The 27,861-nt window shown below is 35.9% G+C and overlaps 1 protein-coding gene across 1 annotated transcript; it reads right to left on the bottom strand.

Annotated features, from left to right (window-relative positions):
• Positions 1 to 302: 302 nt before the first annotated feature.
• LOC122276130 (protein BLISTER-like) lies at positions 303 to 27,353 on the bottom strand. Its single transcript, XM_043085627.1, has 13 exons — positions 26,766 to 27,353; positions 25,340 to 26,075; positions 24,621 to 25,210; positions 6,976 to 7,095; positions 6,317 to 6,382; positions 6,021 to 6,131; positions 4,678 to 4,754; positions 3,184 to 3,251; positions 2,488 to 2,601; positions 1,918 to 2,084; positions 1,659 to 1,727; positions 1,151 to 1,306; positions 303 to 837 (listed from the first exon to the last, which is right to left on the bottom strand). The coding sequence occupies exons 1-13, from the start codon at positions 26,802 to 26,804 to the stop codon at positions 757 to 759; spliced, it is 2,394 nt and encodes a 797-aa protein (XP_042941561.1). The 5' UTR covers positions 26,805 to 27,353; the 3' UTR covers positions 303 to 756.
• Between the last annotated feature and the right edge of the window lie 508 nt (positions 27,354 to 27,861).

Here is a 27,861-nt window from a genome sequence, read left to right as displayed (position 1 = left end):
AGTCTCCCTTGCATATATTGTCATGTTACCATATGAAACATTAACACATAACATAAGTAATGGGTTCACAAAAAGATTTTACAAAAATAAAATAAATTTATAAAATGATTTAATTAGATGTGATGCATTAGATTTACTGTATAAAAAAAAGCTGCTTTTGCATCTAATGCACCACAAGCCATATCAATTTTTAAAATTTATTTTCGTGAAATCTCTTTGGAACCAAACATTTCCAATGCAGAAAAGAATAAAGAGTACTTCAGAATATGAAATTTTTGAATATGAAAGTATTTGAAGAACCCTTGGAAAGCCGAAACCGTTTGTTTCATTACCTGGGCTTAAGCCCCGAATGGTTGATCTGAAATACAATAGATATGGGCAGTAAAGAAAAACAAATCAACCTATGCATGTTACAACCTCTCTCATATTTGTCTATTACAGCATCGTCTCTCTCTTTTACATCATCACGTCCCATAAATGTCCCATTACACTTTGATATCCAAACGTAAAGAAATGGTAGCAGCAGCAGGGGGAGTTATTTATTGTCTTCAGTCAAATAAATGATATCCAATCAATGGGAAGGCATCTCAAAACATTAACTCATTTCCTTTCACAAAGAATGGCTATTTAGCTGGACTCAAAATATACAGACTACGACCTTTGTTTTGTATCACCAAAAATAGGGGATAGGGTGGTATGAGGGATGACCAAATCAGAGCTGAAAGGACTTTTCCCAGCTGCCATCTGACTTGCATTTTACAGAAGCTTGCTGGTTCTCCGTTTTGATGGCCCTCCTGGAAAGAGCTTCATGATCCATCCTAAGACCCTTTCTACCACCTGACATAGCAAGAAAAAATATTAAATCTAAGAAAAGCATGGAAATGCTTAGCTTCCAATTCATAAATTCGGGCGCTTCATGACAGGAAAAAAATAAAGATAGAAAAATACAGCATCTCAAAGAAAAATACAGCATGTCAAACTCTTGCATGGCGCTGGTTTATATGCAAGTAGTCTCTGGTAGTATTAGGAGTGATCGTTGACAACCTCTGAGTGGATTTAAAAGTTGGAAAGAAAAAATCAATGCAACCCACACCTACACACACACCCAACTGCCAACTAGTCTTAACTCAAAAATGTAACAACAGTATACCTCATCGCCCTCGTCTGCATACGGAGTATTCTCATGCATAAGATGAGAATCAGGTTGTCTAGCTGGAATAATAGCATTGGCCATACTTTGAGCAGTCAAAAGCTCCATTCTCTGAGTTTGAGCTTCGAGTTTATGGGACAAATCCTTGTTCAACTCCTTCATTCATAAAAAATAGGACAGGTAAGCTTGTAACATACAAGATTCAGGTCAATAGCTGAACAAGGCAGTGAGTATGTTTAGTGAAATGCATAATTTCAAATCACATTTTCTACCAGATGAGAGAGTACGGCCAATTACATGGGCTTGAGAGAGCGTGTCGCTACATATAAATGACTTCTTTGTTTGGTAAATAATAGTAAAACTTCATTGATAGACACATACATGACTTCTAAAGCCTCAATTGAAACAAAGGAATGAATAAAGACAACAAAATTAAAATTTTAGAAATATGTGGCACGATATAATTTCTATTCACAGTATATAAAGCCTGCTACAAATTGAAAATTACCTTTAGCTTGGAACAATGAGATGACTCAGATGCCAAAGCTTGCACCAACTCTTCTTTCTCCAACGCTAACTGCAGCAAGACAAGGCAATGCTTTTGTTAGGTCTAAACAGTGAGGAAAGAATTGGATCTCAAGGCATATCACGAATAAATTAACAACCAGACAATCTATAAAAATGTGGTCGGATAATACCTCAGATACGTTTTTTGATAAGTAAAAGAAATTTCATTAGCATTTTCATAGCCCAAGTACGGATAATACCTCAGAAATTAGCGTGTTAATATTTTGAATCATTCTCATCTGATCAGGAGGAACATTCACAGATGAAACTTCAAGAGTTGACTGTCCATTTTGAGGCAGCAAGGAAACACTGGAGGTATCACTTACAAGAGAAGATGCATTTTGATCCGTTTCATGGATGGAGACATCTGGGATAGAATAGAATTGAATCAATGATTGGACGCCACCAAAGAGAAAACTGAATATCGTTAAGAAGAAAAAGAAAAAGAAATTTTTTTAAGAACCCATCCTGTACAGACTGGTCCAAAAACAAAGGAACCATTCCTGTACAGTACCCCAAATCAGTAGTATGAATACATAATATCAGCATAAGGTCTATTTTTTACCTTAAATTTTTTTGGTGCAGAAAAAAATTAATCACTTGGCATCAAACACTCAAAATTATAAATAAAATAAAATTATTTGAGCCGGAACTTTATCAGGGACCAGAATGACATGGTAACTAGACCTGATTTGGCCATCTCAACAAGATTCTTTATCAAGACCACTATTGAAAGTTTTATGAGCAGCCATGACAAAAGGTAGTCTTACCTAAATCTTCTGTAGATGTAAACATATCCCTTTTATTATGAGTGTGGTTGCTAAAATCAATAGAAGTTGCACTTGTGGAAGCTTTCCGCAGCTTAGACTGCAAGAGCTTTTTCTCTGTGTCAGAAAAACAAAAAAGGGACAAAGAAACAAATAAGAGGCAAACATTGCAAGCATATACGATATACACTGGCATATCTATGTGACAAATTCATTTACTACATCATCAGTTGTAGGACAACAAACAGTGGAAATCTCAACAATTTAGACCTGTTTCAGTGTTGTAACTTCTGGAAGTTTGGACAAAATCTGAAACACAAAGCCTACTGAATTCCTTGGACCAAAAAAAGAAAACAACTTTGATGGAATTTCTATTATTCGAATCTCTAGACATTCTGGAATTTCCTAAGTTACAAATAAGGTAATGCACACATTCTCAATTGGGTTTAAAAGGAAGGTCAAACACAGAAATTGTAAATTACAGATCGATCCAATTACTTCTTTATCAGCCCCAACCTACCTCCCCCAAATCCCCTCGACAACTTCGTGCCCCAAAAGAACCGCACAAATATATATATATATATATATATTATATGAAGTCTGCTCAAACCCTACCACACTGATACAATAAACTAATATTGGAACTAGAAGATAAGTAAAGAACTAAAACACTGGAGAAATGCATACAAGCACGCTTACCTTCTTGAAGAGCATCCACAGTTGACTGCAAATCCTGACTATCTTTCTCTAAGCTAGAAATTTTCTTTCTACAAAATAATACAATATGATAGTCATTTTCTGAAATCTCACCACGAATAACTGGAAATTAAAGCATAGATAAGGATTAATCAAGTTTCTTTCCATATGAAGGGACAAACAAGTTCCCAAATAACTAAATCTGAAAGAGTTCCACATTGACATTTTGTGAATAGTAGTAAGATAGTTTGTGAATAGTAGTGAGATATTTTGAATTGAGTATTTTTTGGGTTTTGAAAGGACAGAGAAAAAGTTGAATAAAAAATATTATAAAGTTAAAATATTGTTAGAATATAGTTTTATAATATTATTCTTGTTTGGGCATTTTAAAAAGTTGAATTGTTTTTTATTTTTTGTTTGAAAGTTTGGGAAAGTTGTAATGATTAGTTTGAAAGTAATTGTGTTTGAGTGATGTTTGGGAAAGAGATGGGATGGGATGAGATGAGATGAGAATTTTGGGATGGAAACTTTTTCCAAACAAGCCCAGTCATAGTACATCTAATCATTTACTCCTAACCAATAATAAAGATCTTGTGATTACGAATAGTGGTACCTTGGGCTATATAAGTCAGTTTAAACTCCCAATCAGAACTCGGAATAAGTGCCACACAAGGGAATAACATTATTTGAAGATATCAAAATAGGAACACCATTAGCAGGAAAAAAAAAACCATCCCTAAAATAGGTCACCGAGATTATGAGTTTTCATATACACCATCCAGGAAAACTCTCTTTTTCACAACAAACGGCATGTAAAAGCACCTCTTTAACAACTACAAATACCATATTTCAGCAGCAAATCTCTCCCATTTTTTAAAAACTTTAAACTCAAAGCAGTCCATATTCGTCACTAACACATTTTTTCTTGTAATTTAGCAATTTTTCTATTACTCATGAGCATCACACGTTTCAGAATAACTTCTAAATTCATTTTTGATTTACTATAAAATTATAGTAATTACACAATCTTTTTCAGAGCTTTAGATAACACTGCATCCATAAAAGAGAAAGCCTGGCCACACCCATTGTTCTTATCAATAAAACTACATATAAAAACATCGCACGGAATACAGGAAGCTTAATTTAAATAAGTTGTATCACAGTTCTTTGTGTACGGAGAACCTTTTTTTATGAGTAATGTAATATCATTAAAAAAGCACAGAGGGGCAGGCATAATCTTAATATCATTAGGTGCTAGCTTTCATATACTTCCTGTGTAACTGGGCTAAACCTATTTACTTGTTTCAATATTATTTTATTCTTACTTACATAAAAATGTACGCAAGACAACCCCTATTCAGAATAAAACGAAAAAACAGCAATTCCAAATTCTGAAAAGCTAAAAGCACGGTATCATGAGCTATAATCAATATGTAAAGGGTGTTTGAGAACAATCTTTGTCCTAAACACCCAGGAAACTAAAAAAGAAAAGCATACTTGTATGAAGATATTTCAGCTTGTGAATTCTCCAACTGCCTCTCCAGCTTTAGCTCACTAGATCTTAATCTGAGTGCCTACGTGAATTAATTAGAGAATGATTTCAAGAAATATAAACGGTGACGGCAACTGAGAAAATACCAGTAAATGGTACAATATCATCATTTACAAAAAGAATTATTCATGCATCTGACACGTAGCAATCCCAGTACAGCCTATTTTGCAAGTCAGATTTATAAAAACGTGAACAAAGCAACAAGAATGTTCAGACTAGCCTATCCTCACTAGATTCAGAGACTTTTTCACATTGCTTTATCCATAATCCTTTTATCATTGCTGACTTTAGTCTTTAGGAAAAGACCTAGATGAAACACTTCACTTTCCAGTAAATGATGGCTTTCTATTCAAACTAATTTGTTTAAGCATAGCAAAAACGTTTTCATCACGATACAAACAGTTTCTTCTCTCGTACATTTTATCTCAAATATATATATATAATTTTTTTTTATAAGTACTTCAAATATATATATATACTTTAATACTCAAACTTGACTAAAATCCCTTAATGTAGCATGTTAATCAAGCGTCCCAAGACACTATTATCTTAAACTTAATCTCATGCAGACAACTATAAAACTAACAAAATATTGAGGAAAATGAAAAATAAAACGACCAAAAACACCATCTCATCTATATCAATTTTTTTTTTTTTAATCAGCATCTATATCGAAACTTCCATCTTGTAAACCTATTACTATCATGATATCTTTTTTAATTTTCTGATCAAAGGCAAGTTGATTTACCATACTGCATAACCTAATGGTTATGTTAACCATACTGCCAAATCTGATCATGGTACCAACACTTTTGAGCCACTAGCCTGACTGATCAAACACACTTGAGTCTGCAAATAACAACCCTAAAATTATACCTAATGCGACTTTGACAAAAATTCTCAGCGATTCATATTTACAATTCTATAAGAAGCAAATATGAGTTTGTACGTGTTCAACACCCACACACATAAGGATATATGTAAGGCACGAAAAATATTATTTCTCTGTAACATATATTCAATGGTAAAACAAAAACTATATTTTATGGAATGACATAAGCCTGATGCAACTTCACCATAAGTTTAAAAAAAAAAAAAAACACTTCTAGTTATTGTTTTCCTCCCTCATACCCGGTTAATTTCTTTCATATGCACCTTGTGTACTTGAGTCATGCCCTTTTATACTATTAATGAAATTTGATCACTTATAAAAAATATATATAAGTAATGGCATTTCTTCGTGAGAAGGCAACAGCATAAACATAAACATACCAATAGATTCTACTACCTTCTCCTCTAAACCAATAACTTCAGAAGCCAGTAACTTGGCACGTTCATCAGCGGCATTACATTCTAGTTGTGCATTTGCATATTCAACTTTGACAGACTCAAGTTCCACCTGCCCACATCAAAGGGTACATATATAGCAACTAAAAGTAAAGCACAATCAAACTATAAAACATTTTGAAACCAGAGTTGACATGACAAAGTCAAAAAGAGGAAAATAATAAAACTAATACCCACACAATCAAATAAGTTGATTTATATTAACAGACAGAAAATTAAAGGATGGCAGATGCTAACCAGTCGAGCTTTGATTTCCTCCTGTAAGATCTCCATGTCAGATTTGAGTTGGTTGACAACACTTCTCTGAAGCAAATATAAGTGAATAAAAAACAGATGGATTAGAATTTAAATGTGGTAGCATCTCCACGTCATATTTGATTTGGTTGACAACACTTAACAGAAGAATATATATATATATATATATATATGAAAAAACAGATGGATTAGAAAGCCATTCTTGGTTATTCCACTTAAAAAAGAAAAAAACTCAACTTCAATAGTAACATCTTTCAATCCCAAAAAATTATTCTATTTCAACTTTTCAACCAATCATTTGCCTGGGTTCCAGTGAAAAAAACTTCTACAAAAACCCCTAGATAACTTCCCTAAAAAAATTATGTTCGTCGAGTATCATTATCCCATTTAGATAGCATGTACCTCTTTTACATCAGATATGTTTCTGTATTACATCTGATATGAATATGTTTCTGTCTTACTTCCTTTGCGAGAGAGAGAGAGAGAGAGAGAGAGAGAGAGAGAGAGAGAGAGAGAGAGAGAGAGAGAGAGAGAGAGAGAGAGAGAGAGAAGATATCTCAAATCAAGGAAGAGATCATGCTGAAACAAAATAATTGACAAGCTGCCTAAAATAAAATAGTATTGCTAAATTTAGAGCCAACCTGTTGATTGTAACTATCTGTCATAGATGAATTTTCAGCAGCTAGGGACTCTGCTAAAGCTCGTGAAGCCTCAAGAGCTCGTTGTAAAGAGAATTTTTCTTGTGTCAAATCTTCAATATGCTGCATGCACGAAAGACAAAATCACTAACGTAACTATTAGAAGGCAACAAGCTCAGAAGTTGACATCAATGCAGGGGATGATAAATACAGAGTTTAAACTATTACTAGAAATAACAGTTAAAATTACTAGAGGATTATGCTTTTGCATTAAATATATGACAATAATTCCAAGGAAAAAACTGAAGTAATGTTAATATTCAAACGTTTAAAGAATCAAGAGTACATACTTATCATTCAGTTTCTGGCAAGCTAATGGTTTTAATATTCAGAAGGCAGTACATCACATGTTTAAATAAAAAACTACTTGGCCATTTTCTCAAACACAAAATTCCCAGATCAAAACTCTCCAAATCATTACAAGCTGTTCAAGCCTAATTGACCGTGCATAAAAACTAAGTAGATTCTTCCAAACCTTCTGCCATATAATTATGCCAGTTTGATGGTAAAAATCATTGCCCATTTTTGAACAAGAAGTAAATGCTATTAAAGTAGTGTCAAAATGAAGATGCAGCTTCTCTCACTCTCTCTCTCTCTCTCTCTCACCATTTCACCCCTTGTTTTAGTGGGGAGGAGATGCCATCTGGTCCAAAGAACATTGAACTGGGTGTCTCATATCCTCTGTTCAAGCGTAGCCAGCTTTTAATACAATTTGTCTCATGAATGAAATTTGCAAGGCTCTCCCAGATTTCCTTCCCTTTTTTAGTTAATAAAAGTATTTTTTAAATAAATAAATAGGGGCAACCCACATACATGGGAGTGTATTAGTTTAAAATTTGAATCGAATTGAATTAATAAAAAGATGAAAAAGGGATACTTTAAGCAGTCATCCAATCTTCAAAGGAGCACTACTTTTTAATACACAAGTTATCTCTACTAGTTAGCTACATTAATAAGAAGTTATGTCCTAGTAATTCTCATCCTTTTTATGCTGATGATCTGATAATCTTTTTAAATGGCTCCAAATTCTTTGAAGGCATGTATGGATACTTTACACACATATGAAAACATTTCTGGTCAAAAGGTCAACCATAACAAATATGCTATATATTTTGCTAAACAAGTTTCTACAGTACGCAAGATGATTGGGCTTCAGGCCACAGGATTTCATAGGGTTCATTTCCCTGTTTATATTTGGGTGCTCCTATATGTCCAGGTAGTATGCGAGCCGCTCACGTAGATTTCTTAATTCAGAAAGTGCTAAAGAAGTTGGCCTCGTGGAAAGGTGCTTTACTCTCAAAAGGTGGTAGACTTGTATTATTAAAACACATGCTATCCAGTATTCCTATACATCTGTTTACTGTGCTTAATTCACCTCGTAGTGTTATACACAAGTTGAATCAAATTTTTGCAGACTTTCTGTGGGGAAGTAAGGAGGGGAAGAAGATAAAGAAATGGGTGGCATGGGACACTGTTTGTCGGCCTACAGAGGAAGGTGGTCTTGGTATACAGAAACTGGAAGACATTGAGAAAGCTCTTCATATGAAGTTTGTTTGGCAATTTTTGTATGCAAAATCTATTTGGGCTACTTTCTTCAGAGCCAAATATAAAGCTCAGCATCACCCTTTCTCCCTGAATCATGTTTCATATGAATCAAATTTTTGGAAGGCTTTAAAATCATTGATCAAATCGGTGATTCGAGGGTCTGGATGGATCATAAATGAAGGAAAGATGTCATTCTGGTATAAACATTGGTCATCTCTGGGGATTCTAGACCGGATGTTATGGATCCCTCTCTGACAGTAGCTGATGTTTTTTCTGATATGGGAGGTAATTGGGAGAAAATCCAAGAGCTAGTGGGGAATCATATTTGTGATGAGCTGAAATCACAACATATTCAACTCTGCTTAGCCCAGATATTCCTATATGCAGAGAGGAGCAAAATGGTAATTTACCTTCATCTTCAGCTTGGCATTATAATCATGAACCTAAAGACAAACCACCATGGGCTAAATGGATTTGGCATAGATTACTTCTGACTAAAATACCTACGTTTATGTGGAAAGGTATGTATAATGGTTTGCCTTTTGACCAGAATGTTATGAAGCTACAATATCTATGGCCTCTAAATGTGAATATTGTAAAATCGCTGGTTGTGAATCTTTAAATCACCTGCTTCTTTTGGGGGTGATTCCAACTTTTGTTTGGAGTTTTTTTTAGGTAGCGCTAGGTCTAAAATTTGGGCCAACTCATTCATGGGGTGGTAAAATCCAACAATGGATATCCAAAGCTCGGGCGGTATCACAGATCAATGTAGTGGTTGGTATTCTTCCCTCTTTAATAAGCTAGTTCCTATGGTTATATAGATGTAAAGCTCGCATGGAAGGGATTATTGAAACAGGGGAGCAAGTGGTTTATAAAGTCAAGAATCTGTTAGCTAAAATTATCCACACCAAAACGCATGAGCCCTTAATCAAATGCTCAGATAGTGTGAGTTTACAGCAACTAGGACTTATGAAGATGCTTGTACAGAGAAAGAATATTAAGATTTTAGAGTGGATGCACCCGGCACAAGGTTTTGCCAAACTTAATGTTGATGGAAGCAGTCTTGGTAATCCAGGCAGAAGCGGAGGTGGTGGTATTCTTTGAGATGCGGATGATCAAATGATTTTTTGCATTTGTCAGATTCTATGGTATAAATTCCAATAATGTTGCAGAGATCAGAGCCCTTTCGAATGGTCTTAGATTATGTGCTCAAATGAATAGAACTCATATTGAGGTTGAATCTGATTCGAAACTTGTGATTAAATGGTGGGAGAAAGATGGGCAAGTTCCTTGGCGAAGTTAGAGATATTGGAATGAGGCAAGATTGACAGCTCGCTTGAGGGTGGTGAGGCTTTATCATTCATTTAGGGAAACGAACCATGTTACTGAAAGATTAGCCAAATTGGGCACTAAAGGTATGGGTTTCTTCTTTAATAATAAAAAATAGTCTTCCAAAGGACATTCTGGGAGCTATTCGCGTGGATCAAGCAAGTTTACACATACTTCACTGGCTATAACAGGTATGCTACAGATTTCTTATCTTGTTTTTTCTTGCAGGTACATTATGTTATTTTGGTTTTGTTTTTATTAGACTTTTGTCGTTAATAATTTGTATATTCTGTAGTGGGTTTATTTTGGGTTTGGATATTGTATATTGCTTCTTTTTTTTTTATACCTGGGTTTAGATTTTCTTGATTATATGTAACCCACAGGTGTCTGATTGTAACTACGGTTTTCCTCTACTATAAGTGAGGGTTATCAATAAAATTGAGGTATCGTCATTTTCTTAAAAAAAAAAGAAAGAAGGTGCATGGCCCAACGTTATAGAGACATATATATATATATTGTTGGATCTTGTATTAAATTTAGGTTGATCACTTGGGATAAGATTACCTTATACTCGAGCCTTGTAACATAAATTGGTTATAACTCGACCAAATAACTAAAGTTGCAATTCTCCAATCCAAAGTACTGTCAATTGGGTTCGTGCTTGCTTGCTCAATCAATAACCACCAGGGGACAATCAAATAAATGAAAGTCCTGATTGAGACTAAGGGCTTGTTTGCACACTTGGAGTATCTCATAATTATGTAAATAGTAAGGAAATGGTTTGAGTTAATATGTTTTATTATGTTTTGGAAAAAGAGAAAAAGTTGAATAAAAATATTATAAAGTTAAAATTGTTGAATATTATTTTTGTTTGGAAGTTTGTAAAAGTTGTATTGATTTTTGTGTTTTGTTTTTAAGTTTTAATAAGTTGTATTGGTTTTGTATATAGATAATGATTAGGTAATGATTATATGGAAAAGTTGAAGATTTGAAATTGACAAGTGTTTTGTATTTGAGCGATGTTTGGGAATAAAATTATGAGAAATTTTGAAATTTTTGTCTCATATTTGTGTCCAAATGAACCCTAAAAATATCATGAATTAAGGAAACTACATAAGGTTCCACTATTGTATACTCAATCCAATTAAAGCTTTAGGATATCTACGTCATCCATATTGGTATATACACTTCATGAAAGAGTAGCTCAATCAATCATATTTGAAAACCTAACTTATATCTTCAAACAAAAAAGTCAAATCGGGCATTGACATACTAGGTTTGCCATTAACAAAACTTGCACCTAAATAGCCAGAGAGAGGATAAAGGGAAGCACAGGGGTTGGGGGGGCCAATTTCTGGAAGCAGGGGTAGGGTACTAGGACTAAGGCCATTATGGAGATATAATGCAAAGGAGGGAGAGAGAGGTTGATAGAATGAAAGAATGCAGATGCAATCAAGGGAAGCAAATAACATCAAGATATTGTTGTTAAAATTCTCGAAGAATTAATGAAAATCATATGACTTACTTCTTTGTAGGCCTGTCCAACCGATCCTATCCACATATCAAAGCCTCTATGATGTCAGGAGGGAAGCCATTAAAGGTTAGATTAATAATTGCCATCTTGTAACGCCCCAATGGAAGACCCAAACTACATGACCTATACTCCAAAAGGATTAGTCAATGTTACAAATTTTTTTTATGTAAGTAATTAGTCAATGATACAATTTGAGCCCCATTAATATATTATAAAGAGCAAGAACTTCTCCTCTCTAAGCAATGTGGGATCTCATACACCACCTCTCCTTACACATCAGATGGGGTATCACAATCTCCCCCTCGCCCCTAAATTCCTGACGTCATTGTTGGGCCTATCTTTCGTAAGTGGCAATGCTCAAGTCACACATTTCTGGTTAGAATAGGCTTGGATACCGTTTGTAACACCCCAATGGAAGGCCCAAATTACATAGCCTATGTTCCAAAAGAACTAGTCAATGATACAATAAGAGCCCTATTGGAATATTATAAAGAGTAAGAAACTTTTTTTTTTAAGTAAACAAATTATATTAAGAGCAAGAACTTCTCCTCCCCAAGCAATGTGGGATTCCATACGTCACCTACTCTTACACATTATATGGGGTATCACACGTCATAGCTTCAGTATTGAAACCAAAATCTGATGATATTAACGCACAAGTTGACATTGGTATTCCCAAGATATCAAGTGTCATCTTCTCAAGAGTTGAAAATTCTGGATTATTGGTACACCACTAACCCAAAAAGTCGAACTCCTCATTTGCATTAATGAGAGGCGCTACTAAATATCGATCAAGTTCCCTTTTTTAGGAAACTTGGTTACAACAGCATATTTTCACATCCCGAGACCTATTCAGCATATTGCAATCACCATCATCAAGGTGAAGCTATTACCGTTATGATCAGTGACAGAAGATGATAATGCCTACATGCCAAGTTCCTTTTCATAGTAGTCAAAAACATTATTAAAAACATTACGAATAGGTGCCAAGTATGTCTTAGGTGCCTTAAGACCATAGAACTTCGTGAACGTGAATTGCACATACTCAAATTTTCTACTTAGGTCAAGGATGATTATAGTTGCCAAAACCGTTCTACACTCACCAAAATACTTGTTAAATTTTACTTTCATTCTAATTGCCAACGAGCAAATAAATTCGTATTCACTTTTTTGCAATTCAAGCAATCTAAGGTGAATGCCACAAACCTTAGGGAAGCATACATTTGTAGTACGATATTTGCTTCTTGAAAAACTGAAAATAGCATCATATAGAACTTTCAAGCATTTGTATACGACTGTCGCCATTTTCCATTCCTCCACAACGGATTCACGGCCACAAAGTCACGATCATTACCTTCCAAAGAGAACACTTTTATCAACTTCAGGGCACTCTCAAGCATAAGGACATTGGAATCCCACATTGAAGAAACTAGGGCTGTACAGGAACCGAAGAAACTAATCGGAAACCGATCAGACTAGCCGAAACAGACAGAGAACCAGTCGGCCTGCGGTAGGATTTAAGTTAAACCGACGTCGGCCAGTTCGATCTTGGTTCAATCCAGGGAAAAACCACTGAACCAGCCAACGTCTTTTCCTTATTTTCTTTTCATATATATAGGCCCAAAACGACGTTGTTTCACTTATTAAAATGAAACGGTGCATTTAGATCCTGCAATTTAAAACAAATACTAATGAAACGGCGTCGTTTAGTAGGTTGATACCAAATGGCATCGTTCTGGCTAGGGTTAGGCTTCTTTGAATGAACCCCCACCTTTCTTTGTTCTTCAACTCCACCGTCACTCACCCTTGTGCACACAGAGACTCTCTCTCGAATCTCACCTTTGTGCTCTCTCTCACCATCGTGACGAACTCACGTCCTCCTTGGCTCCTCCTCGATGTCACCCGCTGCTGCCAACCACCATCTCTTCCACTCTCACCGACGAGTTTCACTTCTAATGTAAGCCTTCAAAATTTTGGATTTCACTTCTTCAATTCCACACTCCCACTGCCCTTCAGTTCCCATCGTCATCCCCAATCTCCTTCTAGGGTTCATAATGCCACACACAGACTCCCTCTCATCTCCCGATGTTTGCCCGAAATTTGTTGATCTGATTCTTCATTCTTGAATGTTGAGAAATTTGTTGAATTTTATTGTTGAATGTTGAGAACCAATGGAATGCCGATGAACCAACAGCAACCGGCCGAAACTACGCCAGCCGGTTTTCCCACCCTTTATCGATCGGTTTCACCCCCTAGAAGAAACATCGTTACATATTGTACTATACTTGCCTCGCAAGTTGTGTTGCTGTAGAGTATACTGAAAATTCAACTTCCACTGTACTGGTGCTTCATTAATATATCTTATAGTGTTCCTCATCTTATAAAAAACATCTCACTCATATCATTCAATCCATCCTAAAAAAGAAGATTTATAATGTTTGTAGTGTAATGGATGTGGCAGAAACGTGCACATAAAGGCCACCGGCAAGCTTGAAGGCGAAGCCAACTTTCCATGTCTCAAACCATTTCATCATTAGAGCAAGAACTTTTTAAAGTAATAGAGCACAATTTCTTGTCAATGTTCTACTCCTAAAGCAAACGTGATACCGTTAAAAACAAGTTGTCCCTGGCTCAATATCATTGTATTGATCTACTTTTTTCAAGGCAAGAATTTTCTTCAATATCAAACCATCTTCAAGAAATTGTAAGGCGAAACAACAATACACATTCTTCTTACGATGACATGTCCAAAACTGAATTATTGAACTAAAATGACGAGAAAGCGTACCAAGATACTTGTATAGTTTCTCCTTCTCTTCTTTGAAGACATAATGAATGTTAGCCTTTAAAGTGTCTCTGTCTTGTGAATAAAGTTTAAACCTAGGCTGTAAATTCTTCACAAAAATTTGAAAAACTAATGTTCAGCCATATTCACTAGATTCCCATGCTTAGTTATCATTCTTGCGACATCCAAGCAACTCCTTGTTAAGGAAAAAGACAGGACTGTAGACTTAAACACCTAAAGCATAGCTTATCTTGTCTTCCTCCAACACCTGGTGCTTATCTTTCTAGTGTTTATCTTCTAAACACTGTAGATAATCATGCGTGCAATCAAGTGGATAGTCTTTGTAATTGCTCACACTTATCTTGTATTGATCATACTTATCATGTATTTTAGTGCTGCACTATAAATAAATGAATCACCCACCTAATAAGGTGGCTGTGGAAACCAAACCAAACATCTTGGGTGTAGTTTGGATAGTGAGATGAGATGGTTTTAGATAAAAGTTGAAAGTTAAATAAAATATTGTTAGAATATTATTTTTTAATATTATTATTGTTTTGGGATTTTAAAATGTTGAATTATTCATTATATTTTGTGTAGAAATTTTGAAAAGTTGTAATGATGACATGAGATAAGATAAAATTGTTTCTGTATCCAAACTAAGACTTATTCTTTCATGGTACCAGAGCTTGCATAAGCTTAAGCTTCTGTCATCATTGGTATGCAGCCTCTTCCAACACTACCAGCAAGCCAACATCATGTCTTGAGTCCCCATTGCCAACACCACTTTACCTACATTTAATTCCCTTTCTAGAATTAAACTTGATGACTCTAACTACTTAGGTTGGGTATCACAATTTTTGCCCATCCTTCGTAGTCATGATCTTATAGGGATTGTGGATCATTCTAAACCATGTCCCCCTCAATTTCTCTAAGTCACCGATTGTGCAGCTAATCGTGTCAACCCTGCCTACGTGACTTGGCAAAAGAAAGACCAGCATTTGTTAAGCTGGCTTATCTGTTCACTCTCTCCAACATTTGTTTCATCCATGTATGGGATCAATAACTCAAGACAGCTTGGGAAACTTAGGCCAATCGTTATGCAGCCTCTTCCAAGCCTCGAATCTCTCACCTAAAGAGACAATTGAAAAGCCTCCAACAAGGAAGCAAGTCCTATCGAGAATATCTCCCCCAGGCCAAACTTTGGGCTGACCAACTTGTAGCAATAGGCAAACCTGTTGCTGATGATGATCTGATCTCATTTGTAACCAGCAGCTTAAACCTGCCTTTAATTCCTTTGTCAGTGCATTCTCATTTGTTGTTTGTGATCATGACATGTCTTTTATAGACTTTCAAGCTGAACTCCTTAGTCATGAGACCCTTCTTGAAATGCAACAACAGGCTGCAGCCTCTAGGAATGTCACATTTACTTTCCTCTCCAATAAGGGCAGCAAAAATACCTCTTGAAACCAGTCCCGCAAGCCTAAATTCTCTGGACCATAAGGGCCCCATACAAGGTCTACTGGACCACCTTGGACCTACTCAGGTACTGCCCCATCAACCTCCTATCCAAATGGCTCCAATGGCAACTCAAGGACTCCACGAGTTTTGTAAGATAAGGAACGCCATATGATACATTCATGAAGCAGTAGTACTTTAAAAATTAATTTTCAGTATACTCTAGAGCAACACAATTTGTAAGGAAAGTATGGTACAGCATGTGAAGATGTTTCTACAATGTGGGATTCTGGGATTCCAGTTTCCTCATGCTTGAGATTGCCGTGGAGTTGAGAGAAGTGCTTTTGCTCTTAAAAGGTAATGATTGTGACTTCGTGGCCGTGAATCCATTTGTGGAGGAATGAGATATGCTAGCAATTAAATACAAATGTTTGAAAGTTCTATATGATGCTATTTGTAGTTTTTCAGGAAGCAAGTGTCTTAGTGCAAATGTGTACTTCCCTAAAGTTTCTGGCATTCACCTTAGACTACTTGAATTGCAAAAAAGTTAACACGCATATATTCGCTCGATGGCAGTTAGAATGAGAGTGAAATTTGACAAGTATTTTGGCAAGTGTAGAATGGTTTTGGCAACTGAATTCTTGACCCCGGAAAAAATTGACTTTGCACAATTTGCGTTCGAGCACTTTTATAGTTGCCATAATGCTGGAAGAATCTTGGCATATTCATAATCTTAATGATATTTTTAAAGATTATGCAAAGGAACTTGGCATGCAAGTATTATCTTGTCACTAGTCATAATGATAATAACTTCCCATCACATTTTGATCATGATAATTGCGCCATGTTGGGTATGTGGTACGGGTCTAAATGTCGCGATTGTTGCCTCCTCAAGGGTAGAACTCAATTGATATTGAGGAGGGGATAGCATTGATACTGCATATGGGGAATTTTGACTTCCTGGGTTATTGGCATACCAATAGTTCAAATTTTCCACTGTTCAAATGATGGTCCTTGACATTTTGGGAATTCCAATGTCAACTTGTACAATTTCAGAATTTTGGTTTCAATATTGAAGCTATGAAGACGATCAATCCAACTTTTGACAGCCTCGATCCTGAGATCATAGAGGTTTTGGTACATGGAGAGTACTGGATGGGCAGGCTTGCAAAGAAGTCATGTAATGTTAATTAATTCTTCGAGAATTTTAATAAGATCCTCTTACCATATCCCCCCCCCCCCCCCCCCCCCCCCCCCCTCTTCTTTCTTCTCTTCCTCCTCTTCCTTGGCTGCATCTACATTTCATTCATTCTATCAACTTTTAGGGCACCTAACAAGGAAGACGAAAATGACTCTTCTAGTGACTCTTTCAATGGAGAACCTACTGATCATGATCATATATCATTGGCTTTGGCTACACCAGTATCTTTAAGCAGCTTGGAGCTTGATCAAGAGGTATATCATCGTGCCCTTAATTTTCTTTACCATATATGATGTACCGTATTTAAGTGTATTTTAATTCAATAATGATTTCATTTATTTTATTATTGGTCCTCTTGTTTTAAAATTTATATGAATTTTGTAATATTATTTTATGATATTTTAAGTTCTGAAATTTATTTCAATATGTCCTTCTTGTTATTAATTATTGTTTATTATTTAAATTTCTCTTTATTTTAAATTATTTTATTGTTAGATTTACTATTTTATTTTTAGTCACTATGTTTTTAATTTAAGTTATCGTTTTAAAATCTTTTCGTTGGATCAGTTTTGAGACCCAAGATGAAAAAACTGGATCTCAATTTTTTTCCCATCCTTTTTCTTTTTCCATTTTTTATTCTTCTTTTTCCTTTTCCTTCCTTCTCCCCTGCCTTCCCCACATGCGACCCCTCTCCCCTGTACGTTTTTTCATCCGCCCAGTGCGTCATCCGTGGCCTCCACCACCCCTTTCATTCTCTTCCTCACCGGCCGGCGACCTCACCACTCCATTTTCAACCCCTCCCTCGCCGCCGTTAGCCTCCACGCATGGCTTTAAGCCACGGCTCCCTTTTGTTCCAACGCCGCCATGGCGCCACCTTTGGCTACCATCTTTTCACCACCTCATTGTTTTAAAACCTTTTCGTTTGATCAGTTTTGAGACCCAAGATGAAAAGACTGGATCTCAATTTTTTTCCCATCCTTTTTCTTTTTCCATTTTTTTCTTCTTCTTTTTCCTTTTCCTTCCTTCTCTTTTTCTCCTTCCTTCTCCCCTGCCTTCCCCGCGCGCGACCCCTTTCCCCTGTATGTTTTTTTGTCGGCCCAGCGCGTCGTCCGTGGCCTCCACCACCCCTCTCATTCTCTTCCTCACCGGCCAGCGACCTCACCCCTCCATTTTCAGCTCCTTCCTCGCCGCCGTTAGCCTCCACGCATGGCTTCAAGCTGCGGCTCCCTTTTGTTCCATATTTCAAGATGTAGGTCCCCACAACTATTTTTGTATCCCTCTGTCTCAATCCACTCTTGATCCCTTCAACATTCTTTTGCATCGGTGATCATACGATGAGTCTCGTACACCACCTATTTGATATTTTTATTTTTTAAATTTATTTTTTTAAATTAATTTAATTTTTTTATTTATTATTCATATACTAAAATATTTAATAAAAAATTAAAAAAATAGATGATATGTAGTATATTGAATGATGGATTTATATTTAAAATTATATATATATATATATATGCAGGCGCGCATGCAATTTTATTTTTTATTTTTTTAATTCTCTTTTTCACACTAAGTACTGAGCGAGCTGCTTGTTTGGCATTGGTAAGAGATAGACCAATTAATTAAACTCACTGTAGGAATTAAGAAACTCATACATATATGCATCACAGCTGGATGTTGCTAGGTAGCTAGCTAGCATGCATGTGCAGTAGACTATTACCCTTGATAGTTGAAAACTTGAAAATTAACTAATTAATTAATTAATGGTGGTGGGGGATGATTAGGAGTGATGTAGTAATAGTAGTGGAATCAAGGTTAACGACAACCAAGACATCAACTCATTATAGTGGTTAGGCGATTTTTTTAAAAATTTTTATTCTTAATCATGTCTACTTTTTCCCTAATTTGTCATTGTTTTTTGCTCTTGCCGACTGATTTCCCATATTTTAAGTTCCGATTTCGAGTGAAACTGAAGTTGATTCGGCACTGTTAATTTCAACTACTTTTCCTAATGATAAGACCATTGACATAGACGATTTAACTTTTGACAAATTGGTCCTAAGGGAACTAAATAATTATAAAGAGGACAAGGAATAAGACTGCCGCCATTAATCGTAGACACATCAAATCCATTGTCTTTGGTATCATCTTTTCCAGCTCCCACAGCTAACACTACCTAAAAAGAAAATTTAAGAGTTTTACTATTTGTAAGGATAGTCATATTAATATATTAATATTAATTTATTTATATTTAAAATTTAAATTAATATTATTTTTAATAAAATTTATTTTTTGACCAATTATATTAGATTAATATACATATTATTGCTTCTATCTTTATAAAGATTCTATTAGATCTACCAACTATTAAAAATAAAAAGCGAGTCAAGCAAGGAGAAGAAAATATGAAGACAAACTAATAAATTTAAAAAATATATTTAGATAAAAATGAGATCCGAAAATTATTCTATTCTTGAGAGATCCTGTTTCTTGTTCTTGGCTTATCATTTGTAGTTTTTGGAGTTCAGCAATTATTTTTCTCGTGTTAGCAATGATTCTTGTAGATCTCATCGTAATTTTCTTCCTTTATGCTTGGTTTTTAACTTCGAAATGGTGATGTTAATTATTGCTTAATTAATTTGTTGTTTTCCTTTTACTTCGCTTATAAGATTACACGGTTTCTTATTACGATGGATTTGAGGTGGAAAATCCCTCTCTTACCTGCTGTTGAGCGGTCCATAGCGGTGTTGCTGATTGCTGAACGTGTCGATGGTGCTGGCGTCGCAGACGATAGACTTACAAAAGCTGTACAACGTGTAGGGATGGGACCCGTACGCCTACGCATTCGAGGCGAATGAGGAAGAGGTGAGTTTGGTTTTTAGGAATCTAGACATGGAGGATGACCCCGCTTGTGGGCCCATCATTGATGATATTGCCATCAAAAAGTTCTTCAGTTCCGATAGACCCAAAGATATCCCTTTCTTTGCCTCTCTCTCATCTTTGATAGGACAAAAGTCAAAAATCTAAACTTAAAAGCTAAAGATGGATGGTGGTTGGAATAATTTTCAGATCTCATTATTATCTAAATATATTTTTTAAATTTATTAGTTTGTCTTCATATTTTCTTCTCCTTGCTTGACTTGCTCTTTATTTTTAATAGTTGGTGGATCCAACAGAGAATCGTTATAAAGATAGCAGCAATAATATGTATATTAATCTAATATAATTGGTCAAAAAATAAATTTTATTAAAAATAATATTAATTTAAATTTTAAATATAAATAAATTAATATTAATATATTAATATTACCATCCTTACAAATAGTTAAACTCTTAAATTTTCTTTTTAGGTAGTGTTAGCTGTGGGAGCTGGAAAAGATGATACCAAAGACAATGGATTTGATGTGTCTACGATTAATGGCAACAATCCTATTCCTTGTTCTCTTTATAATTATTTAGTTCCCTTAGGACCAATTTGTCCAAAGTTAAATTGTCTATGTCAATGGTCTGATCATTAGGAAAAGTAGTTGAAATTAACAGTGTCGAATCAACTTCAGTTTCACTCGAAATCGGAACTTAAAATATGGAAAATCAGTCGGCAAGAGCAGAAAACGACGACAAATTAGGAAAAAAGTAGACATGATTAAGAATAAAAAATTTAAAAAAAATCGCCTAACCACTATAATGAGTTGATGCCTTGGTTGTCGTTAACCTTGATTCCACTACTATTACTACATCACTCCTAATCATCCCCCACCACCATTAATTAATTAATTAATTTTCAAATTTTCAACTATCAAGGGTAATAGTCTACTGCACATGCATGCATGCATGCTAGCTAGCTACCTAGCAACATCCAGTTGTGATGCATATATATATGAGTTTCTTAATTCCTACCGTGAGTTTAATTAATTGGTCTACCTCTTGCCAATGCCAAGCAAGCAGCACGCTCAGTACTTAGTGTGAAAAAGAGAATTAAAAAAATAAAAAATAAAATTGCATGCGCGCCAGCATATATATATATAATTTTAAATATAAATTCATCATTCAATATACTACATATCATCTATTTTTTTAATTTTTTAATTTTTTATTAAATATTTAGTATATGAATAATAAATAAAAAATTAAATTAATTTAAAAAAATAAATCTAAAAAAATTTAAAAAAGAATTTAAAAAATAAAAATATCAAATATGTGGTGTATGAGACTCATCGTATGATCACCGATACAAAAGAATGTTGAAATTAAATGTTGAAGGGATCAAGAGTGGATGCAGACGTTGAGACAGAGGAGGGATACAAAAATAATTGGGGGACCTACATCTTGAAATTTGGCTGCCATCTTTTCACCACCTCACTGGCGACCTCCCAACTACCTAAACCACTCATCCTCAGCTCCAATCCGCCACCATTGAAGCCTCTCTAACTCCATTTCCGATTTGAGCTTTTTGGCCTCCAACCATTGCCCACACCACTGCCCACGGCCATCCACCACCACCATTTGCTTCACCAATACCTCTAAGCCCTTCCCTAGCCATCCCAAGTCTTAGTTTTTTCCCATTCAAAATCTGGTATATTAAACCCATGGCCATAGTCCAAAATACAATGTTACATTGTTGTGTTTCCACCTCTTGCACCTTCTTGATCTTTCGAAAATTATATTTAATCACTGTAAGTAATTTTTCAAAGAATTTTTTGAGATTTAAATATATTTTTGCACTAACATATTTTTTGCAGTCTGATTGGTTGTGCCGAACTTTGAGTCAGCGGAGTATGGAGGTCAGGTTGGATTTGAGGATGGGTTTGTTTATTGAGATGAATTATGCTTGCATGTATTAAGTTGTGTTTTGGTGTCATGATATTTTATTGCATTATGGCAGGCATATTCATGTGTGTAAATGAAAACTGATTTTTCATCTTCATGTGAGAGAGGATTTTTGATATGTTTGTATTGAATGAAATGAAAGGATTGAGAGAGAGGAAAAATGGACTGTAGGGATGGTCGTAAGCAGAGACAGTGGTAGAATCCTGCCTGCAATTCCCGCCTATAGAGCTCAAATAGGTACCCCTTGTGTGGAAAGGAACTGTAAAGATGGTGGTAAGCAGCGATGGTAGTAGTCTCGCTTGCAATTTCCGCCTACAATGGGAGCTGTAGGGATGGTGGTAATCCCGCTTGTGATTCCCACTTACGGTGCACGCGATATAAATAGTGGTAAGCAAGGATAGTGGTAGAATCCCGCCTATAGTGAGTTGATAATTGGTTAATGGGTAATTTTCTGGAAAAATGGCGGGTAGTTATTTTTAGGGAATGGTTTTGGATCACATGCATGTTTCATCATGTGCACGCATGTTTGTTGGTTGCATGAATGTATTTTTATCTCTTGGGTTGTTTTGGTTGGTTACTCGATACCCTGTGGTATTGTTTTATGGTATCGTAGATTTTGATGCAAAGAAAGATGTTGAGCCTGAGGGATCGGCTCTGCTAGAGGAGTGGCATGTGGTCACTTTGGATCACGGGTTGTGCATCACTTTTTGGTTATGTAAATATTGGTTTTTACTTTACTTTCGCTAGATAAGTATATAACATTTGAAATACTTTTATTTTGATATGCATGTATTTAAACTTCTGGTACTTAATTGACTAAATGTAAATTACTAACTGCTACTTTTGTTGTACACTTGTTGCATGTTGCACACACTTGGAGCACTTATCGTTGAGATGCATGACCCGTGTTGTCATCTTCCCGACGTCACGATTCCCAAGTTTCTTTACGTGGAAGTCGGAACGTCACACTATATCTCTTTACTTATCAAAAAAATATTTGTTTAATTATAAAAGGAGGAAGTGTCGTCAACAATATTGATCATTATACTTAATTCCATGCATGTATGCAGAAACTAGATTCTCCCTATGCTGCCAATAAAAACTCGTGCTTGCAAGTCCCAGTTCAATTCCTTCCCCTAAGATCATTTGCTCTCTAGTTACCCCTCCTTCCCCGACATTCTCAGAAATAGTCCCCCAAGAGCCTCTCTCTTCCTCCTTCCATTATATCCCCATAATGGCCTTATGTCCCACAATTAAGGTCCTAGAATTATTCATGCACAATCTACTATTTACTTTATCCAATTAAAGTTTTGGAATATCTATGCCATCCATTTAATTTGAGGAGACAACATATGGAAGGAAGGAGAGACAAACTGCTGGGGGACTGTTACTATGCCATATAATTATGCATAGTAACCCTCCCTCCCTCCCTCCCTCCCTCCCTCCCAGACAAACTGCTGGGGGACTGTTACTATGCCATATAATTATGCATAGTAACCCTCCCTCCCTCCCTCCCAGACAAACTGCTGGGGGACTGTTACTATGCCATATAATTATGCATAGTAACCCTCCCTCCCTCCCTCCCTCCCTTCTACCCCTTGTTATAGTGGGAAGGAGATGCCATCTGGTTCAAAACACATTGAGCTGGGTGTCTCATATCCTTCGTTCAAGGGTAGCCAGCTTTTAATATAATTTGGCTCAGGAATGAAATTTGAAAGGCTCTCCTAGATTTCCTTCCCTCATTTGGGCAATAAATGTATTTTTTAAAAGAATAAATAGGGGTAACCAACATACATGGGAGGTGCATTAGTTTGAAATTTGAATCGAATTTAATTAATCAAAAAATAAAATATAAAAAGATGAAAAAATGATACGTTAAGCAATCATCCAATCTTACAAGGAGCACTACTTTTTAATACACAGCATTTACCCTACTAGTAATCAAAATTAGTTACTTCCAACAAAAAACCAAAAAATTAGTTTCAGACCCTAGAAACATAATTCATTAGGAAGGATCAAATTTATCATAACTTTAAATTACATAGATAAAAGAATGATGACATACATCCAGTAATTCTAACACACTATATAGACAACAAGTCACTCCAACCCCGCCCAGTGCCCAAATCGCAAGACCAAGCAAACGATTTCATTAAAAATTATGAGTAAGCGGGTGGGAGTATCCCACCTACCTGGTAATTACCCCCCCCCCCCCCTCCTTCCCCAAGTAGCTTTCTCTATAAATAGGAAAACCTCCCCTTGAGCTACATGCCCACACACGCACTTCTCCTCTTCTTTTTTCTTCCTTCTTCTCTTCTTCTTTATTTTGAGACAGGTCTCTCAAGGTTATGGTTGAGAGACCCACGGCCCCATGACCATGTATGTGGGTCTCTTGTAGGCCAGACCCCCACAACCATGCTTTGGGCTCAGATCCTTGAAAGGCAAATCACAATGCAGAGTCTCACTTGCAACTTCCTTTCTTAGGCATTTGATCGTGATTCGGTTTGGTTGAGCAGGGTTGCCTGATGACTGTGCTATGCAATCCTCCTGCCCGTCCAATGGGGGGGATAGGGAAAAATTGTGAAATGGCCATGGCTACCCATCTAGGGTGGGTAGCACCCCTAGGGTGTCATTATCCTTGGTGTTTATGTTAACCTAAAATACTTTGAAGCAATTATCCATTTGAAGAGAAATTTTGAAATATAAAGGGTAATCTATGGACCAATACCCATGCTTCATATATTGTAGAGGCTCCCAATAAATTCATATGTGACTGATTAAGGAATTTATCAGTCGAAGTAGCCTAATTAACTTCGGGAATTTAAATACTTGAACTTCCAATGGCTGAATCAGCTGACAACACCAATAAGAAGCACAAGGTTATCAAAATGCAGCAACATAAAAGTGGGTACCTGTTCCAAAGCAGCAAAATCTTCATTGTGTTTAGCTGAATAAAAATCTTGTTTCATATCCATGGTATTCTCACTCATAATTGGTCTCAAAAATCCCCCATTGCTGGAATTAACGGAAGAATTCACGGATTGATCGATTGAACTAGGACCATTAGGAGTTTTCAGCTTTAAAGAAGTCTCCATACTTTCACTCTCCACTGATGGCTTCTGAAAAAGAGACAATCCTAAAACATCCATGCTGTTTGTATTTGAACTGTTGGACATATATGATTCCTCAGGTTCAGTATGTTGAAACATAGTCCCTGTAGAGGCTCTAGGCACATGCAGAGAATCAAGGAAAGATGGGCGAGATCTCCTAGGATTCTTTTCTGTTGTAACTGAAAATAGTGGTACATGATTGGAAGAACTTCTGACATCAGAACTAAAAACTGTGGTTTCAAATGCTTGCGGAGCTGCATTGAAGGCACCAGGCAAAGCACTAGCAGAGCCACTAAGTTTTCTTTCCCCAAAGTTGGCAATCACAGAATCACTGATGTGTGCAACGCCACTCATGTATTGCCCTCTTACATTAGTAGTAGGTTGAATAGATTCTACCAAATAACCCCAAAACAGGTCAGTTCCTTCCCCCAAAAAACTATATATGCATACATACTATAAATGGTACAAGCATGTCCTAAAACATGAAAACACTAGTAAAAGAATTCATATGAGCAAATTACCATCATAAAACGAGGAGGATGTATGAGCACTGGTCAGCATGCTAGCATTGCTGGAGTAAGCTTGAGGTAGAGTACCACCAGCTTTCAGAGGTGAGACTCTTGCAGTAGAAACAAAAGAATAACCAGAATTTGTAACACTAGATTGCATCAAAGAACTGCCACTTTCTGTTGATTGGGTTTTATCTGTCCCATAAAGACTAGATTTACCCATTGTACTGTTCAAACCTTGACTTGCTTGTGGATGTGGAAGAATAGACTGATCTGTTGCAGTCTCGTAAGGAAGTCTATCACGTACTCCATTATATATTCCGAAATCGTTATTCCGCCCTTCTTTTTCATGGCCATGATTGGCATTCATTAATTCAGCAAATCCAGATGCGCTATATCTCTTATATTTTGTATTATCTGAGTGTGTATGTACACCATCCACAGAATTTGTATCATAATCTTTCGCAGACAACTGATGACTAGCAAGTGTGTCATTCGAAAACTCTTGTTCATTTTTAATGGGAAAAACATTTTTTTTGTCGTCATTGTCGGTTACAGCAGGAGATAGTCCCATAAAAGCTTGGCCGGGTATATCAGATGTGCCAGCTCCCTCTGAATCCGTAATTCGAATGGGACCAGTTTCCAAAGGCTGTTTCTCATGAGGCCTAACATCAGAAGCATGATTTTGGCTATTAGAAGCAGTTTTCTTCGCTTGCTCTGCTGCTTTTTTCCTGCGGAACTCCTCCAGCTGCAAGATAAATGAAGACAATGTGCGAACTTTGACAAACCAAAAATACAGTTCAGCTAAGATATTTGGGATTGAAACTAGAAATAAAAGGAAATGAAGTAGCAGGAAAAAATGCAGATTCGTAACAAAATTATAATGCATATAAAAAGCTGCAGTATGGAGAGACAGAGAGATACATCACAGCTATTTGAGTTTAAACTAATCACAGTTATTTTAATTAAACTCCCTGTGTACTCGGGCTTTGCTAATTACATGGATCAATAAAATCTCTTTACTTATCAAAAAAAATTAAAATGCTCGGTTTTGCTTCGAAGCACAGTGCACGGGCGAAATAATATGTCGTTGAAGACATCTTGATCTCAACTGGTTATATGACAAAACATGTTTGTTATCTATCAACTAAGTAAACCGTCAAAGGAAGCAAAACAGGCAGCTAAATCGTCAAATTTTTAACCTAAAATTAACAAAATATCTTCACGAATTTACACGAAAATAAATCTTGTTGTGCAAAGTAGTGAATAGTATAGAAATGTACACAGCATCACCAGCTAACGCATGCATGCATATAAATACGATGGCAATAGAAACATTGATGATATTTAAACACAAGAAATACAATTCCAGTTGGGAATGTATACCAGTCATTCGGGGGGGAAAAAAATGCTAAAGAAAAAAACACAAAAAACGTACTCGGCGCTTTCCAGCTTCCAAATGCTCTTGCTTCCGCATCACCTGAGCCGAAGCCCTTCAGGCCCAAAGCCCCAACTCCCAAATTGGCATACAACTAACCTACAATTCCCATCCCGACCACATACCATCGGCAAGAAACCCTAATCAAGCAGTGCGGATACAAGAATTGTCAAAAATCCTCAGCAAAACCCTACGAAACAACCTTGTGATCGCAATTGTATTGGGATCAAGAAACTCGTGAAATCACACAAAATTCCAAATAATCAACGGTCCGAAAAATTTTCAAAATTTTAAGAAAAACAAAACACACTATGAAAATTTTGCAAGTTTCCTTAAAACCGTAAATTTGCGGAGGGTGGAGGGAGGGGTACGATCTGATCGGAGAGGAGGAGAGCTGTATTTGAAAAATCTTTTGGTTGTTGCAAACCTCGTTGCTTATTTCTAATCCCGTACATGAAAATAGTTTTTTGTTTTTGCTTTTGTATTTTACGAAGTGGGTGATAACATTACCCGGCAGGCTCTGCACATGAAATGCGAGTGTATAAAAGCAAGCACATTATAAGATTTGAGATTGTCTTAAGATCTTTCATTCTGGTGTAATTGAAAGTGGCGGTTGCGTATGAGCAGCACATGGACCCATGCCCAATCAATCCTTACAAACACAACCCTTAAATAATAAAAATTTCATTAAATAATTGCTTAAATATTAAGATAATTGCTTGATTTGGCTCTTGGATAGATGAATTTCTCTTATTTTGTTAACTTTCATTAAAATAATAAATCCTTCTGTTTGTACAACATTACTAACTGTATCCTTCAAAAAAAAAAAAAAAAAACATTACTAACTGTCATACTTTCGTCAAGAATTGAATTACTTAGACAATTTTGATTTTAACTCATTTATTTTAATGATCTTTTATTTATAATTAATTTTTCATTTTTAAAAATAAATACTTTGCCTATAAAAAAATTTCATAAAAATAAATATACAAATTGATATTATTTGACGTAGTATGTCAAATTATAAAATTATTTTTATTATAAATTAAATCTAACGTATCATATAAAATTATGTCAGTTTATAATTTTATTTTTA

This window comes from Carya illinoinensis, chromosome 1, assembly GCF_018687715.1.
Source record: "Carya illinoinensis cultivar Pawnee chromosome 1, C.illinoinensisPawnee_v1, whole genome shotgun sequence".
In the NCBI taxonomy this organism is placed as follows: Eukaryota; Viridiplantae; Streptophyta; class Magnoliopsida; order Fagales; family Juglandaceae; genus Carya; species Carya illinoinensis.
The sequence above is the reverse complement of the archived record's forward strand: the minus strand, read 5'-3'. Positions and strand labels throughout refer to the sequence as shown.

Bases quoted from the DNA above. Each gene is read 5' to 3' on its own strand.
- LOC122276130 (XM_043085627.1), bottom strand. From the start codon at position 26,804: ATGCGGAAGCAAGAGCATTTGGAAGCTGGAAAGCGCCGA. The intron at 6,383-6,975 runs GTTGGCTCTAAA...TATTTGCTTCAG, and splicing joins CAGATAGTTACAATCAACAG to AGAAGTGTTGTCAACCAACT. The intron at 2,602-3,183 runs GTAAGCGTGCTT...TTTCTGACACAG, and splicing joins TGTGGATGCTCTTCAAGAAG to AGAAAAAGCTCTTGCAGTCT.